Below are 17042 nucleotides of genomic sequence, written 5' to 3' on the forward strand. Positions count from 1 at the left end.
CAATTCCAATTTTTTTCACTCCCCCAAGACTCCTTGGGATCGGGATGAATTAGCAAATTAGAAATCAATATGGCAAATGTTGAGGCAGATTTTCCCAAGAAAGATTTGGCAATTGGACTTTGAATATAAAAGCCTTGGATCTTGATTTGTGGACCTGGTCACACAATTCCACTGCCTTAACTACACTTATCTCAATCAACTTAAATCTTTTTGTCATTTAATACCTTGAGCTTAAATGCAATTAACCAATTTAGTATCTCATTAACCTTTGTATTACTTTCTTAATTCAATTAATTACCAACAGTTAATGACGCTCTTTTGGACCAAAATTTGAGGGCCAACGACAAGCTCTTACAAAACTTGTGAAAAAGCGGCCCATCAAATTCACGTGCATATCCCATGCTTTAAGGCTGCTTAAAATTGCTAAAAACAGCTTATTTCCTCTTTTTAACTCGACCGTCCACGTGCCAAGCTGCTTAGTTCCAACAACATTGCTTACATCGCATCATTATTATAAAATTTTAATAATATAAAAAATAATAAATTACATCATTCTAAATCATGAAATTCTTAAATTGTTTATTAAAAGATAATTCAAAATTCTTATTAGTGGAGATTCAATAAAACTTAACTTCATAAAGAAATTTTTATAATAAATAGTCACTCAATTGACGCACCGAATACAAGTGAAAAATAATTAACTCTTTAATGTCTTGTAATAATCGATCTTCCACAAAGCTAATAAAATATCCAATTCAACTTGTCCTAACAAAAAGATTAACCCTTGGTAAATATCTTATAACTCAGTAGTTATGAAAATTAAATATAGGAGATTTGTAAAATTTTCATTTCACATCTATGTATTTATAGTATAAAAGTTAATCGATAAGATAAGATAAGATAATTATCAAAATTTTGTTTAAAGAAAACATATTTCATCTTTAGATATAAATATGTCATCATTAATATTTATCTCCGTCATTGTTTATATTTATCTTTTATTCTTATATTAAGCTTTATTTGTATGTTGATTAAGATTTATATGCACCTTGTTATGTCATCTTTGTGCTTATCTTCACATGTTGTGTTAAGTGTTGCCATTTGTAACTCCAATTCATTATACATTGATTGATTTAAATTATTGATTGATTTCTCTCTCGTTTCTTCACATCCCCTATTCACAAATGCTTGCCAATTTTCATGGCTATTCTCAGCGCGCGCTCTCTTCTCTCCTCCTCTCCTTTCTCTCCTAAATCCCATCACTCTTCATCTCCACTCTCTCCCTTAACTTACACTCTCTTCTTCAAACCTAAAACTGTAAGGCCCCAATCCCTCAATCATAGCTTTCGTAACGACGCCGTTTCCTCCTCTTTCACTGGTATCGAAGTCGGTGAGGACTTACCGCTTGATTACGGTGATTGGCTTCCCAAGCCCGATCCAAACCAGCGGAGAAGAGCCGGCATTTTGCTCCACCCGACGTCGTTTCGTGGACCCTATGGCATTGGCGACCTTGGCGAAGAAGCTTTTCGCTTCATTGACTGGCTACGTTTAGCTGGTTGCTCCGTTTGGCAGGTAATCTCCCCCTCTTAAACGCTCCGTTCCGTGTCCCTGCTGAGTCAGAAAATCTGGGGAAAATGAACTTGAAAAAGGTTCAGGCCAATGGATTACCCTTTTAACGTGGCTTCATTTCATTGGTCTGTTTTAAAGCTAAGTTTATGTAGTTGAATTATTTCCCGGATTAAGGCTGTCCTAACTTATGCTGACATGGTAATTTTTAATGACACCTAGCCTCCTAATTTGCTGGGCTGCAATGGAAAGAAGGTTATTTTATAATTTCTCATATTAATGAACTTCAATTATTGTTAATTCAGGTGCTTCCCCTTGTTCCTCCTGATGAAGGAGGATCACCATATGCAGGCCAGGTGCTGCTTTCTCTAATCTCTTCTTAGTTAGTATTTTCTTTTTCCCGTTTCAATAAGCAATGGATTCTGCCATTTTAGTGAACTTAAAATGCTTAAGAAAAGAAGAACCCTGAAATTCTGGTCAATTAGTTGTGTGCGCGCGCGTATATTCTCTTAGGTGCTATATGGCATTGCGTAATTTTCCTTGATGATTATTTCTTCAGGATGCAAATTGCGGTAACACGCTCTTGATTTCGCTTGAAGAGCTTGTTAAAGATGGCTTGCTAACAAAGGAAGAGCTTCCTCAACCAATGTGAGTAGTTTTTTTTTTATATATATTTATATTTGAGTTAACGGTTATGTTTGAGATAAATTGTATGACCTTTTATTCACACCTATGTTTTATATTCCTACTATATCGTTTGTGCAGTGATTCTGACCGTGTGAACTATCCTATCATTGCTAACTTGAAGAACTCTCTGATAAGTAAGGTAAACAGTCAAAAATCAGAAGAGTCTCTATTGCTTTTATTTTTTTAACAAAAAAAGAAAACAGTTCCTCTTGCTATGTTAGACCCTTGAATGTTCCAAGAGATCTACTAGGATTAACACATAGGTTTAGACTCAGCAGCAGCTGAAATTTTTGTTTGCTGACAGGATCTCTATGACTACACTATAAATCTACATCTGCCTGTAATTGAAGTTTTTAAAAGATTACGGAATTCATGGAAGGTCAACTATAAAATGAGAGCTAGGCGATTCTTAACAAATTTAAATGTGTTTCATCTACAAGGTCACTCAGAGTTCCGTATATGATGATTTTCCCCTTTACTTGGGTTGCAATTACAATTCTGTGCAACTTTGTTTAAAAAAAAAATTACTTTTTTATATATTTTTTTTAAGTGAGATATATGTCTAAGACTAAAGCATAAAAGGAAAAAGTCACTAAGGAAAGAAGGTTCACAAGGTTTCATGGATCACATATTACCAATCAGTGTTGTAAATACTAGTTAGCTGAATCTCACTTCTCTATTGGTTAAATGTGCCAAATCCAACTCACATTATCATTTCTTAGGCTGCAGAAAGGCTCCTCTTAAGTGATGGAGAAATTAAAACTCAGCTTGAGGCTTTTCGTAGAGATCCTATCATATCAAGTGAGATATTTATATTCCATATAATTGCATACTATCATATTCCTGTGTACTTATAATAGTTGTTTCCATATTCACTGAGCTTCAATCTGCATTTGACTGTTTAAATTGCTATATGAATATGTGGAGTTTGTGAGTGGAAGGTTTTTGGTGAAAAGAAGATTGGTTTTTTTGGGATTGAAAGGGGAGTATTTGCAAGACTCGGTTTTAAAGATCATTGAGGGTTGACAAAATTTCTTCACAGTATCTTTTTCTCTTTTACGTATATGCTTGAACAAAATTTTGGAAAAATACATTGTGCTTAGAACAAATTTACTTTCTCATTCTTAAATACGTTGTTAGTCATGTGATCATTTAAGTTCGTTTTTTATTTTTAATTTTGTAGGCTGGCTTGAAGATTCAGCATACTTCGCTGCCATTGATGACAGTTTAAAAGCCTTCAGTTGGTATGACTGGCCTGAACCTCTGAAAAATCGCCATCTTTCAGCCTTAGAAAACATATACCAGGAGAAAAAGGATTTTGTATGATCTGGATCTCTTTTAATAAAAATATTGGCTCAATAGTAGCCTATATTATCTACCTACTTTAGAAACTAATATCATTACCTGCTCTTGCTTTCACTTGGCAGATAGATCTGTTTGTTGCGAAACAATTCCTATTCCAAAGGCAGTGGCAAAAAGTTCGCAACTATGCACAGATGAAGGGTATCAGCATAATGGGAGACATGCCCATTTATGTAGGTTATCACAGTGCTGATGTATGGGCAAATAAGAAACATTTTTTTCTGGTGAGGAGTTTATTTATGCGTAAGGAAGTGGTAATAATTTAACCATGCTCCAAAGCATTCAATTTTTGCTGCTGGCTACAAATTTCTATATTCTCTTTGACAGAACAGGCATGGTTTTCCTAGGCTAGTCAGCGGTGTTCCTCCTGATGCCTTCAGTGATACGGGTCAGCTATGGGGGAGGTTTGTACTACCCTGAAACAAGCATACATGTCTCATGTTTAAATAATTATTTTTCATAAATATTATTACCTTTGCTTGTAAAAATGAGGTATTGTTTCATTGTCCATTCATTCTGAAGACATATTAGAAATCCAATTATATGCACGTCACAATTGCTTTATATCTTTTCTTCTCTACTTTTTCTCCCATGTATTGATGTTAATGCTATGCATGTCTATTGTTGATTTTCTAACAAGGTTAGGGGTCTTGAATACAATATTTTTTGACAGTTGGTTAAACTCTCCAATGATTTTAGTCATAGTATGTAAACTTGAATCAGATACTTTGCTTATCATGATATTCTGCTCTTATTTTCACTTGTTTCACTTCTGCAATTTTTACTTCTATACTAGCTTCTTTCTACATCATTCATTTTTAATTAAGGTCATACTTCAATTCAGCCCTCTATATGATTGGAAAGCCATGGAGAAAGATGGATTTTCATGGTGGATACGTCGCATTAGACGTGCACAAAATCTATATGATGAATTCAGAATAGACCACTTTAGGGGATTTGCTGGCTTTTGGGCTGTCCCTTCTGGTGAGATGTTGTAAAATATACTGAGCATGGTGTTTTCTAGAAATGTATGTTATACTGAACTTACATTACTAACACAATTAATCTATACAGAAGCAAAAGTTGCAATGGTTGGACGATGGAAGGTCAGATTTCTGTAATTCTGACCACTTTAAAATTTTCTTTAATTGTGCCAGTATCCACTACTGATATTATTTCCATGATAGTAGGTTGGCCCTCAAAAATCCTTATTTGATGCTATCTCCAGAACAGTTGGAAAGATTGATATCATAGCAGAAGATCTGGTATGTTCTACCAGATAGAATATGAAGAGTTTATTTTTATCCTTCTTTTTCTGTTTTGTTGTACTTTTAACTTTTTACATATTTTTGTACCTCTTCTGCAACGAAAGTGATCTAAATACTTGATTCTTAAATAATTCTTGGCCTGCCTGTGATAAAAGTTTTCTTTCCTGGGGGTATTTCAGCAACGTTATATATATTGAGTAAAATATAGCTTGTCTTTGGGAGGGTTTTTATATTGATACTTGATTCTAGGGTTTTATTCACATGGCAGGGAGTTATAACTGAGGATGTAACTGAGCTTAGGAAATCTATCGGAGCACCTGGAATGGCTGTTCTCCAGTTTGGTAATGTGTTATTACTGATGAACTGTAATAAAATATTTTTAATATTTTTGACTGCCTTTCAAATTTGCATTCTGTGATGTTGTAGTTTTCTCCCATTTTCTCTTGGTTTAGGTTTTGGCAGTGACTCTAGAAACCCTCATTTGCCTCACAATCACGAGCACAATCAAGTTATTTACACTGGAACTCATGATAATGACACGGTAAAGCTCGTTCCAGCGATGGTTCTTCGCTGATGTCTTAACTGTATTTTTGGTTTCTTGGTGGGTTGAAAGTTGAAATGATACATGCTATGAATGATCTGAAGAAATTAATCTATTTATCAAATATAATTTGAAATAAAACAAGCAAAATATTCTTGATTTGGAATGATGGAATCAACATAACTTTTAAGACAAAATCTATCAAAGGCAAAAACTCAAAAAAGATGTGCAAGTTCTTCTTACTTCAATTTTCAGCAAAAATAATCAAATAACAACCAAATATACAACAATGCCTTTAAGGAATTGCCCATGTCTAGAATCATTACATGGATTTAAAATAAGAACTATGAATTTGATTGCCACAAAAAGAATGTCTGGAACAAACATCCAAATTTAGGAAAATGTCTCAATTTTAGAATATATTATATGGAGAAGGAAGACTAGGGAGATTGGATGAGAGAGAAAGATGAGTGAGAAATTTGAAATTTGATACTTCACTTTACTCATAAATTTTGGCTAAAATCATATAGTTGTTTGTTTTGACAAAAAATATTTTATCAAATTTTTAGATATTGCATGCTAATAGTTCATTCGATTGTCTTGTAGATCCAAGGTTGGTGGAACAATATAATGGAAGAAGAGAAATCCAATGTGAGTTTTCTCTGCTATGCTAAAGCTTCTGATCAGGTTTATCACTTTGTCTTTGTCTTACATCAGAAATTTTGTCTCAGGTATTGAAGTATCTTCATATCACTGAAGAAGATGAGATCTCATGGGCACTGATCCAAGCTGCACTTTCTTCAGTAGCTCAAACTGCAGTCATAACCATGCAGGATGTTCTTGGGCTAGGGAGTTCTGCCAGGATGAACATTCCTGCAACAGAGGTAAAGATAATGTCCTTAAACATGTGCTTTGAAACGTACAATGGACTTGTGGTGCCATCTAGAACATTGTTAATTAAGAAATAGAGCAGTAATGGTGATTTAAATTTTCAAGGCCCTATAGAAGATTAGAGCGAAAATGTGCAAAACCTTGCCCCACATTGTTGGATAATTTGAATTCTGGTGCCCAATCTCAGAATTTCGTTGCCAATTTTAACTTAGATCACCAAAGTTTATTGTTCTTCCTTTGTCAAGCACATAGTGTTGTCTGTGCATGCGATTTGCCCATGTCTTGTCTCATAGTGTGCGTTGACTCTGACAAAAACCATGATGACTGTTAGAGCTGCAAGCTCTTTTTAGGTTCTTGTCCATTTCTTTTTTGAAGCACTTAATGTTATCATAAAGAGAAATGGGCCAAAAGGAAAAAGAAAGTAATTTATGCATTTTAAGTGTCACATATTAAAACAAAGAAGAATTTTAAACAATCTCATTGTGACTTTTTCTTTGATGCATTTTGTGCAGATTGGAAACTGGAGTTGGAGGATACCTAATTCCATGAGTTTTGATTCCTTGCAGACAGAAGCACTGAAATTAAGAGATATGCTTTCCATGTACGGGCGAATGTAGTTCTGTAATCCTCATTGTGTACACACGCTTGTAGGTTTGCCACTGTACCATGAGTCTAAAAATAATCTATTTAGTTTTGAATAAGTTTGTCTTTGTATAATTGAGGTTTTAGAGTTAAATTAATAAAAAGGTTCATACCTTCCTTTTATGTCTGGTCAGTAATTTCTTGTTTTCTAATATGCTTTTGAAATTGATTGCTGCTCAAAGTAGAGAAGGCAGTCACTAGCTTCATGGAGGAGGCCTGCAACTGACTCTCTGCCTCCAAACCCTTTGCTTCCAGCTTAAACTCATGACGTATTGCTGGACGTTATGAGTATGAATCTTCCTGTGATTGTTTAAGCTTTTGAATTATGGAAATCAATTTTACTTGTGGAAGTTATCAGGACCTACTGCTAGTAAGTCGTTAGTAGCATTCTTGGTCATAAGAATGCAATTATGCAAAGTGTTACAAATGTGCCTCTGCATCAGCATGTTGAGAACTCTACTTAATTTGCACTGTGAATGAAATTTGATTGTGTAATTGTCAATCTTTTAACTACAGAAGGTGAAAAAAAAATGACAAGTGATCATAAATCGATTTGTAGACTGCATAGAAAGCAGATTTTGTACTTGGTATCAGTTGTTTTCGTTTTAAAATTGTTTGCACACACCATTTTGGCTATTTTTAATTATAAAGATTCTAGGTGGTAATGTGGAATTCAAGCACAGTGCAATCTTCCCAATTGGGTACTTGAAAAACAATATGGAAGTGATAGGTAAAGCTATGCAGCTTTCTCAATTGCTTCGATGCATTCCAACACAGTCGACTTCTTTGACATGGCAGACATCAAGGCTTCATAAATGACCTTGTTGTTTTTCAAGAGGGATCCAGCAAACAGGACCTGTATTCATTTTACCAAACATTAGCTTTCAATTGTTAAAAATTACATAAAAATGTCAGCATAAGCTTCAAATGAGATTTAAGAAAGTTCAAGCAAATATTCGAAGCAGTGGGGAAATTGTCATGGTAGCATTTTGTATCAAAACTAGTCATGCGTGCCAATTCTGAATTTCAATAACTTACTGCCCATCTAGTTAGATTTTGCTGCTGATCATTGCTGAGTTTTGGGTTGCTTCTGTTTATGAATCTCTGCAGAGAATGCAGACCAGAGTTTGTTGAATAAAAGGTAAGCCAATAATACAAATCAGTTCAAACTTTGGCAAAGGTTTGTTTCCAAAACCTGAAGCGTGAAAAGATCAGCAGATTGACCAATCACTTTGTCATATTTCAGACCCTCTGCAGCAAGTCCAGCCATAGCGACAGCGGCCAACCTGAGACACACATACAGATTTAAGATTAGTTTATTATATTTTTAACATTACGAAAAGAAATACTTGTATGATTGACTAAGGCTTTCCGTGGAAAAGAAAATTGCAATGCTTCAATTGTGAGGTCATTTTCAGGCCGGACAGGCCGATGATTTAAACTAGAATCACCAGGTCCTGGCTACAATATATAATTAATAACATGGAATGGCAGCTAAATTCTTGAGGCTTCATGCAGTATAATATCAGATTATTATAGGAGCAGAAGAACTCCAGAAGTCAAGCAGCAATTTAGCTTAGAACGGGTTATAATTCTCATCACAGCATAGTTCTATGCAGGCGAAGACAAACAGAAGATTGATCTGAGTATATATAGCTTTCAAATGAGTACCTGTCAAGCAATTCAGCATCAAGCTGTCCACTGTATATAAGCTTTTCCAGCTTTTCATCAATGAGGTTGACATGTTCCTTACCAATATCCAATGAATATCCCAGGATAGGAAGGCCCAACAAATAGGCAACTAAGTTCAAAGAGAAATTTTCTCATTAGAAAAGCAGTTGAATCGGACATGTCAACGCATACATGAGCGTATGTCATATATTCTGTGATCAGAGAATACTTAAAAAATGAGCCGCTTCATGTCTAGCTATCCTTTCCTGGTAGTCAGGGAAGAATGATGAAAACCCACCAATAGCAGCTTGAAGAAGTCTATAGAAGAAAATTAAAATGACTGCCAGTTTAGGAAGCAAAATCTTGATAGACCATGTGAATTGTGAAACTCTGCATCATTATGACTTACCCTGGTGAAATGCTCCCCACAGCCAAAACTATTAAAGAAATGCTCCCAATCAAATATGGTACAAAGAAGCCCCAATCCTGTAGCAATAGTATGAGCCAAGCACCACTTAAAGCCAGAACTTCTCTACTCGTACATATTACCTTTCTGGAGTCACACAGCTCCAACAAAGAAAATAATGATAGTACAATAACAATGCCATGCAGGGACAAATAATTTTTCTTTAATTATGATAGCAATACAGCAGATAAAGAAAGATATTGCACTTAAATGAATCAGTTGCATTCAACAAGTGTTTGGTAACTTGATACCTAATGCACTTAGTGCAGCTAAAGTTAGAAACGGGAATCCCAATCCAAAGATGCGCAAAGAAATGGGATCCGCAACTTTGTTGATCTTTAGCCTGACCCTGATGCACACTTAAATTAAGTAGTTTTAGGCATCTTTGTAATTAGGGAAGTAGCCAGACCTGAATTAACCAGGACAGAGTACAAAAGCAACTTGTCTGTGCAGAAACTGTCAGCAGTACTAAATAATATGCAGAAACTCATGTAGTTTAAATGACAAGAACAACGGGGAAGGATTCTCTTTATAACTCATGGATGATGCTGGTAAGGCAAACAGTGCACAAGCAGTACATTCCCTTCCCTTTAACATCAATAGAAACAAAAGCTTCACTTAATTGTCCAACAAAATGAAATATGGTGAAGTCATCCTATCTTTGTGCTCCTGATTGTACGACACTTGCCAAAGAAAAAGAAATGAAAAACAAAGAGATATGACAATATAGCTAAAATTACCCCAGGAAGCTGGCCAGCAAGAAGTCCCAAGAACCCTGTTGTCCCGACCACTGTAAAAAGAAATGCTGCCTGTACAACTGAAAGATATCAAATACAGGAACAATAATTTGAAATTAATATTTTAACCATTCAAAAAGTGGGATTCACATTGAAATTCGAATGCAAATTTTGTCATCAAAATTGCTATCAGCTTATAAGATCAGAAGTATAATAAAGAACTGTCTAATTCAGATATAGACATCTAACTTATATTAGTACAACTTATCAAGTTGAGTTTCTGGTTAGGACTTTAAATGTCAAATTTTGGCAAAGTGCACTGTGAGAGCTTCTCAGCCTATTGACAGTTCAATATCAGAAGTGACACTGGTACAAGTTGAACGCCTGAAAATTTTTGGGCAACTGTCCAATACCATCAGGTACTCAGAACTGGAAGGTGAATGTGGTGATACTTACATCATTTCTGACACTTGGAATTGCAAGAGTTTCCGCATTTTTAATTCCAAGGGAGGTCAGCTCCCGAAGAGATGTCTGATGCAAAGAAAGTAAAGCCTTTCATCTTCCGACCAAGTAAACATGTAACCAAATATTCACAGCATTGAACAGATCTATGATATACATGTACATGTATGCATGCGTTTGCAGGCTAAATTTTTGAGTGGCACTTTCCCACAACTTCAGACTTGATACGGAGACTGACCGTACGGCGTGAGACATACGGCTGAGAACACCATTTCTTTGCCCATCCAACTTCGCTCAGCTGATCAAGTGCCTCTTTAACGGCATCGCTGTCTTTCTGTAGCAAATATATAGCTGTCAATAGCCTAATTACTTGTCAACAACAAAAGGACTTGCAATGCAAACAAACGAATGACTTCATCTGTTAATGGTGACATATCTATTCAAAGAAACGATTTCATACGTGGTTAGTTTTCATTTAGATCACAGAACAAAACATGAAAAGGCAAGGACCATTCCAAAATTTGCTTAACATCGAGGGGTTGGCTTCTTGTTTATATTACTAAAAAGAAATGATTTTTAATAAGTAGCAAAGAAAAGACCCACAACACAAACTTCCTCCAAATGCATGAAAGATTCCATATTGGCACAGTTTTAACTGCAACACTTCAGGGCCCATTGAATGAAGCAAGATAAAATTTTCCTTTCCTGCTTCAAATGGCTCCATTCGACATTGTTACAGTAGTTCATTCAGCAATCATCATTCATTTTTGAACAATAAATTTCAGAGGCTACATGCAAATGACATGTAAGTAATTAAAAAACTTAAAACAAGAAATCAAACAGTCAGTTGGCTTCAAGCAAAGGGAAAGGCAGAGAAGAACCTCGGAAATGGCGGATTCAAGGGTCTTGAGATCAACATCAGGAGCAGCAGAAGAAGAAGAAGATGCTCTTACTTGCAGGTCTCTCCTGGGACTTAGCTTGAAACACGTTCCGGACTGCTGAAAGTAATAATGATATTGAAATGAAAGCTTCGAGTTTGACATAGATGCCATCATATTCATACTCACTAATAATAATATAGTCTTTGTTGTAATCTTTTCTTTCTTCCTTGTTTTTGGGTTTCACTTTGAGAGCTGCGAAATGAAAGAAATTTGCTGCAATGGACTTCCAAGAGTGGATAAGGTTCGCGGGGCTTTGGCGCCATGAGCCGTTTCGTTTGCACCACGTTGGCTTCGTAACAAAATTTTAAAATAAAAATAATAAAATAACAATCAATCAATAATTTAGTTTATAGTCCTTGGGTTGGTTTAGGTTGCGTCCATCGGAGCTGAATCTCTATGGGTCTCCGGCCCTTCTGTTGGCCCAGTTTCAGCTATGGTTTAAGTCTATCCCAAACTTTAAACTTTTGGGCCCTGCATTTAGGCCCAAAATTCCTTATAATGCGTGAGTTTTATACTTTTATTAATATTTTATTTAAAAAATTTCATCTTCAACTAATATCACTTAATGTTCTGTACAGATAATTTTTTTTATTAATTAATCATTTACGTATTATTGATTTGAGCTATAGCAATATATCGATTTTTATTTTTATTTCGTACTACTTTTTAACAAGCAATAATTATTCATTAACTTTTCTTAAACAACTATGCCAGATCTTTCTAATTAAACAAAAGGGAAGTAGTCAGTGTTTTTAATTTTGAAGGGAGAGGACCACGTGGTTTTTTAATCATAGATGGCATTTTTTGGAGGATTAATTTGGCGAATTTAATCGTATATTAAAATGTGATTTTCAAAATTTATACAAAAAAAATATATTTTTTATTTACAATTAAAATCAGTAGGACATATATAATTATTTAGAGGACGACCAAAATAGCTTAACCTAATTAACAAGGGCAAAGCATTCCCTCTCTATACATATATAATACGTTTCAAACGAAAATTTATGAAACAAAACTCCAGTTATGAACAAGATAGGAATTGGGGCTGGTCATAAAAGGCATCCCCTCAAGCCATGATATATATATATGAGAAAGAGAGAGGGATACAAGAAGGAAGCAAAAATTAGAATCTTAAATCTCAATCCTCATAAAAAAGATTAGAATCGTTAGGCAGACTACATTCAAGAGAAGAGCATTTCTATAGTTTAGTGATATATTTTTGAATCAGAAAGACCACACATATGCTTGAAACCATTGGCCATATATCTGCTCGGATGTTTTAAGTTTATTTAATGTGAAAGAGATCATTGGGTAAACAAGATGAGAAAGAATTAGGATATTTCATTTTATAAGAAGAAGCTGAACCTACCTTTTTAGAGTTGCCTCTCTGCTCTAGAAAGCAGAAGTTATATATCTGTCAAATAGGATGTTAAAAAGTAGTTTTAGCTTCTACAAAAATGGAAAATCAGTTTCTATGTGCTAAAAGCTGAATCTCCAAATTGGAGTTTAAAAATGTCTAAACGTAAATATGTCAGTTTTTTTGTTGCTTGGAATTTCGATTTTCACTGGCAATAGTAAAATTGACGTTTGGAAGATGGGCTTTTTTTTTTTATTATTATTTGGTCTATATGGTTGTTTCATAATGATGTGGTTTTTAATGTGAAGGTTTGGTATTTAGTGTAGGCTTTTGAGCTTGTTAAAGTTAAAAGTTGCATGGCGTTGCATGGTGGGCTAGCACTAGGTTGGATATTGATGGTGCCTCTTTTGATGATATTTTTAGATGTCCACAACTTGTGAATTCTATTAATAATAGAACTAAGAACCCTAGGAAGATGGTTGAGTGGAACAAACTTAATTCTGGTCAATTGAATTTAATGTGAATGGGGCTGCGATAGATAATCTGAGGGAGTTTGGTATTGGAAGAATTCTTAAGGATGATCAGGGTAGAATCTTGGTCACTTTTTCTAAGCATGTTGGTGTGGGGGATGCAAATCAAGCGGAGTTATTTGCCATTAAAGAAGCTTTATTGATTTTTTTAGCTTCTAGGTGGGTGAGTTCTCATGCTTTGATCATTGAAAGCGACTCAGTAACAACAGTTAAATGGTCCAATTGTCCATCTGGAGAATGAGGAAACAAGTTCTCCATATTATACATTTGAAGAAAGCTTTAAAAGATTTGAAAATACGTCATATTTTAAGATTAACAAATGATATTGCGGACAATCTTGCCAAAGCTGGTGTATGCCAAGAGGGTGATTTGTTGATATTTCATAATGTATGAATCTGATTTGTTAGTTGTTTTTTGATGATATAGTGATTATGTCTTCTTGAAAGACTGGATGACTCATAGGTACTGCTGACTATGGCTGACTTCTTTAAGTTATTTAGCAGCATGAATTTTTTACAGGGATTGTTTTAAGAGTTTGGCTGATTTTGTATCCATATGCTTTCACTTAGTTTGGCTATATGTTTTTATTTTCTGGTTTGATAATCATCAGGGAGTTTGTAAAGGTTTTTTCCTGTATTGTCTTTGGGTCCATGTGGATGATGTCATTTTGGTTTGGTGAGATATACACGGACATTTGTGGGTATATTGTCTAGTTTCTTGTGTTTTTCCATCGATTTGATGGTAGAATTTTCTTTCAGCTTAATAAAAGCATACTATCATTTTTCAAAAAAAAAAAAATTAAAGTCCGTTCCATGGTGCAATGTACTTGTTGATAGTATTTATATATATACCAATATTTTAGAACAAAAGTTGAAGAAAGGCAAGCACACATCTCCATACATACAACGTTCGTCTGCACATGCTTTTAGTGTGAATGCATTGCATATTCTACAAGAAAATGGATGAACCTAGGTCTATATATCTGTTTGTCCACGGAAGCCGCCTTACATTGAACCTACAACACAAGCTTCGTTTCTTCTTTTAGGAATAAAGAGCATCTTTCGTGAATCTATGTATCCCAAGAACACGCAATCATATATAAATTACAAAAAAGGGTAATAAAAAAAATTGGGTAACGAATAGGACGGAGATAGAGTGGGTCGTCAAATCAAATAGAGCCAAAATGCATGCATGCATAACTCTACTTCTGTCGTGTTCACCGACGTTTTTGCCAAGAGGAAACATTGCGATGGCTTTAGACTTTTTCAGGATGTCAAGCCTTGAAACAAACGTGGGGCGCATTGGATAGGATTTCTGCATAAAATTAAGAAATAGAAACAAACACCAGCAGTCTGAAATTGTTGTTCCATACGTATCAACATCAATTATTCCATTCCTATACAAGAGAGAACCTATGGGTGAGGCCATAGAAAACAAGTTCAAAACTTCAAACTGGGGTCTCTATTTTCTTAAGGGGCCTTGAAAACGGTGGACTCTATATTTAATATTTCTATATATTTTCCACGATGGTGTAATTTTTTAAGTGAGGTCGACCATCTTGTCGGGGCAGTGAGGACAAGAAAAAGAAATCCTGGGTTCTTGAAAGTAATGTCCATTGGATGATTCTTGGAAGGTTGCTTAGAACTGTACAGAATTAAGGATTGAAAATATTAAGAATGGGGAAAACCAGGGTATGCCTTTGTTTGCTTCCTTGTGGCGGACAAATGTTCTTTGTTTGCAATTAATTTGACTTAATTTATAATCTCCTTCTGACTTGCTTTCATCCCTTGGAGGATTTTTAAATTCCTTTCATTGGATTTGATTAGCTAATTATTATGTCAAGATTACAAAAAGGTTAAACCCTAAGGGAGAGAGAGAGGTATACATATATATTAAGGACATTCACATCGACATAGCACGTGATAAAAGTGAGAGAGAAGAAAACAACTCTGCCTGTCCAACACATGTGGGCTGTAAATCTATAGTTCATGAAAAACCAACGACTCCTGATTTGGGGAACCAGAACAAAGATTGACCATTTGGCTAGTAGCAAGTGCTTGACCAAATTGCCTTCAAATCTTGCAATTAATAATGGTGGGATTGCACGATTGAGATCTCATAGCGTCCAATATCATTGAACTTTACTCAATTAAACAATCAATGATAAGAGAAATCAATCGAATTTAATACAACCATTTGATCATGACATTGTAAGAAATAATTAAATGTTTTACTATTACTTTACAACCATGAGTTTAGTTGAAACTACTCTCTTTTAGTATAATCCACATTTTCCATTTTCTTTCCTTGGATGTTGTGATTACTTTCTTAACATTGAAGTTAAGAAACTTTAATATATTTCTCATTTGTAATATTTATATTTGTATATATAAATTAAAACATTGCATTCATTTATTTCATCACGTTAACGTCATCGGAATATTTTAGTCCCTACCGACTCTGTTGGGCTTGGACACTTGCCTCAAACACGATTTGAAGTATAACAGAACATGTCTCTTCTCTTCTGTTTAACGTGGAACACGCCGATATACCATCAAATCAATGCGTACTGGCTAAATAGTAACACTATCAATTTGGTACGGGTGTTGGTCGTCTGGCATGGATTCCATTTTGACAGCGTCATAAAGAAGGAGTCATTAATTTAATTACCGACCAATGATTACCTTAAACTTTCATCATTAGCTTCAAATTAATCACCTATTTTTTTTCTCTCTTGTAACTCGAATGGTTTACTTCTCATACTTGCATACATGTTGAAGTTTGAACTCATTTACATGACTCCAATTGTCATAAGGTAAAGATTTGGATAAAAATTTAAATGATTAAGGAAATAATTGTCGTCCAAAATCTTTCCTAGTTTGAAACAGTTTTAAATAGAAAAACATGTCAATGAAGGATTGGTCGGTGAAGCGTGCATGCTGGCTCTTGGAGGCCTCCCAAGGGCTGGTTTAGGTTTAGTTGGCCAACCAAACAATAGAGAAAGAAATTGTTACTAGTATTAGGTTTTAAAAAAGAAAAAGAAATGGCACGCACTTCATCTCTGCAGTAATTGGTGGTGACTACTCAGAGCTCTCTCAATTTTAGTCTGTAAACATCTGCGAAGCTATTTGAGCAGAGCATGCAGAAGATTATTGGATAGCTGACATAGGTAGAGGTATCTCCCTCTAATTTGAAAAATCCATCCGCTTTCCAATGAGTTGGCGCAACTCCTGCAAAAAGCAACGCCCCGCAATGACATTTCACACTTTGCACATACGTAGCTGCTGCTGCCTGCTGTGCTGCTCCTATCTCACGAGCTTACAAAAGAGGGACGTAACTCATGCCAGTAAATAATTGCCATTTTCACGTGCTTTTGTTTGCCTTTCCATCCTCAATTTAACACAACAGTCAAATATTAAATGTACTACTGGGGAGGAGGGTTTTGGCCGCTTATTATTATTATTAGTACAGTTACAGTTTACGAGCCAAAAAACAAAAAACAAAAAGGAAAAATATCTAGGTTGTGAACCTACGAAACGCTGGGTGGTAGAAACAGCTTGTATCCATCCATTGACGGTAGCATGTATTGAAATGAAAAAACCACACATCTCTCTCCTAATTTGAGAATTAGTTTAACCCTTTTAAAAAAAAAGAAAAGAAAAGAAGGCAGAAGGAGGACCAAGAGGACATAGGCGTGATATTAAGGTGTACTATGTGCTACTGCCAAGAATCAAGCGTGATGTTATGCTGTACTGTGTGCCACTGCCAAGAATCAAGATCAAATCGTACGGTCATCGTTGACGAATCTTTGGATGTGAATTGTGAATCCACCCGGTTTTACTTATTTCTTGCAGCTGTTGCGTTTACTGAGACTGACAATTTCTGTTTCCGTGTGGTGTCGAGAGAGAAAGCGAGAAA

General features: G+C 35.2%; 2 protein-coding genes across 3 annotated transcripts; one reads left to right on the forward strand and one right to left on the reverse strand.

The window, feature by feature from the left end:
• LOC18611672 (4-alpha-glucanotransferase DPE1, chloroplastic/amyloplastic) lies at positions 1101 to 7090 on the forward strand. Of its 2 annotated transcripts, XM_018113827.1 has the most exons (16): positions 1101 to 1572; positions 1872 to 1922; positions 2126 to 2214; positions 2332 to 2392; positions 2976 to 3054; positions 3437 to 3573; positions 3681 to 3839; positions 3943 to 4019; positions 4460 to 4599; positions 4690 to 4721; positions 4806 to 4880; positions 5152 to 5224; positions 5336 to 5424; positions 6031 to 6075; positions 6156 to 6308; positions 6828 to 7090. In XM_018113827.1, exons 1-16 carry the CDS (start codon positions 1201 to 1203, stop codon positions 6930 to 6932), a joined length of 1737 nt encoding a protein of 578 aa, XP_017969316.1. In that variant the 5' UTR covers positions 1101 to 1200; the 3' UTR covers positions 6933 to 7090. The 2 variants fall into 2 exon arrangements, 1 of the variants encoding a protein (XP_017969316.1); XR_001926187.1 differs by lacking the exon at positions 5336 to 5424.
• LOC18611673 lies at positions 7478 to 11501 on the reverse strand. The gene is made up of 10 exons (XM_007048052.2): positions 11175 to 11501; positions 10532 to 10627; positions 10288 to 10362; positions 9835 to 9903; positions 9038 to 9114; positions 8858 to 8946; positions 8629 to 8758; positions 8153 to 8243; positions 7996 to 8061; positions 7478 to 7813 (listed from the first exon to the last, which is right to left on the reverse strand). Exons 1-10 carry the CDS (start codon positions 11352 to 11354, stop codon positions 7694 to 7696), a joined length of 993 nt encoding a protein of 330 aa, XP_007048114.2. The 5' UTR covers positions 11355 to 11501; the 3' UTR covers positions 7478 to 7693.

This window comes from Theobroma cacao, chromosome 1 (assembly GCF_000208745.1).
Source record: "Theobroma cacao cultivar B97-61/B2 chromosome 1, Criollo_cocoa_genome_V2, whole genome shotgun sequence".
Lineage (NCBI taxonomy): Eukaryota > Viridiplantae > Streptophyta > Magnoliopsida > Malvales > Malvaceae > Theobroma > Theobroma cacao.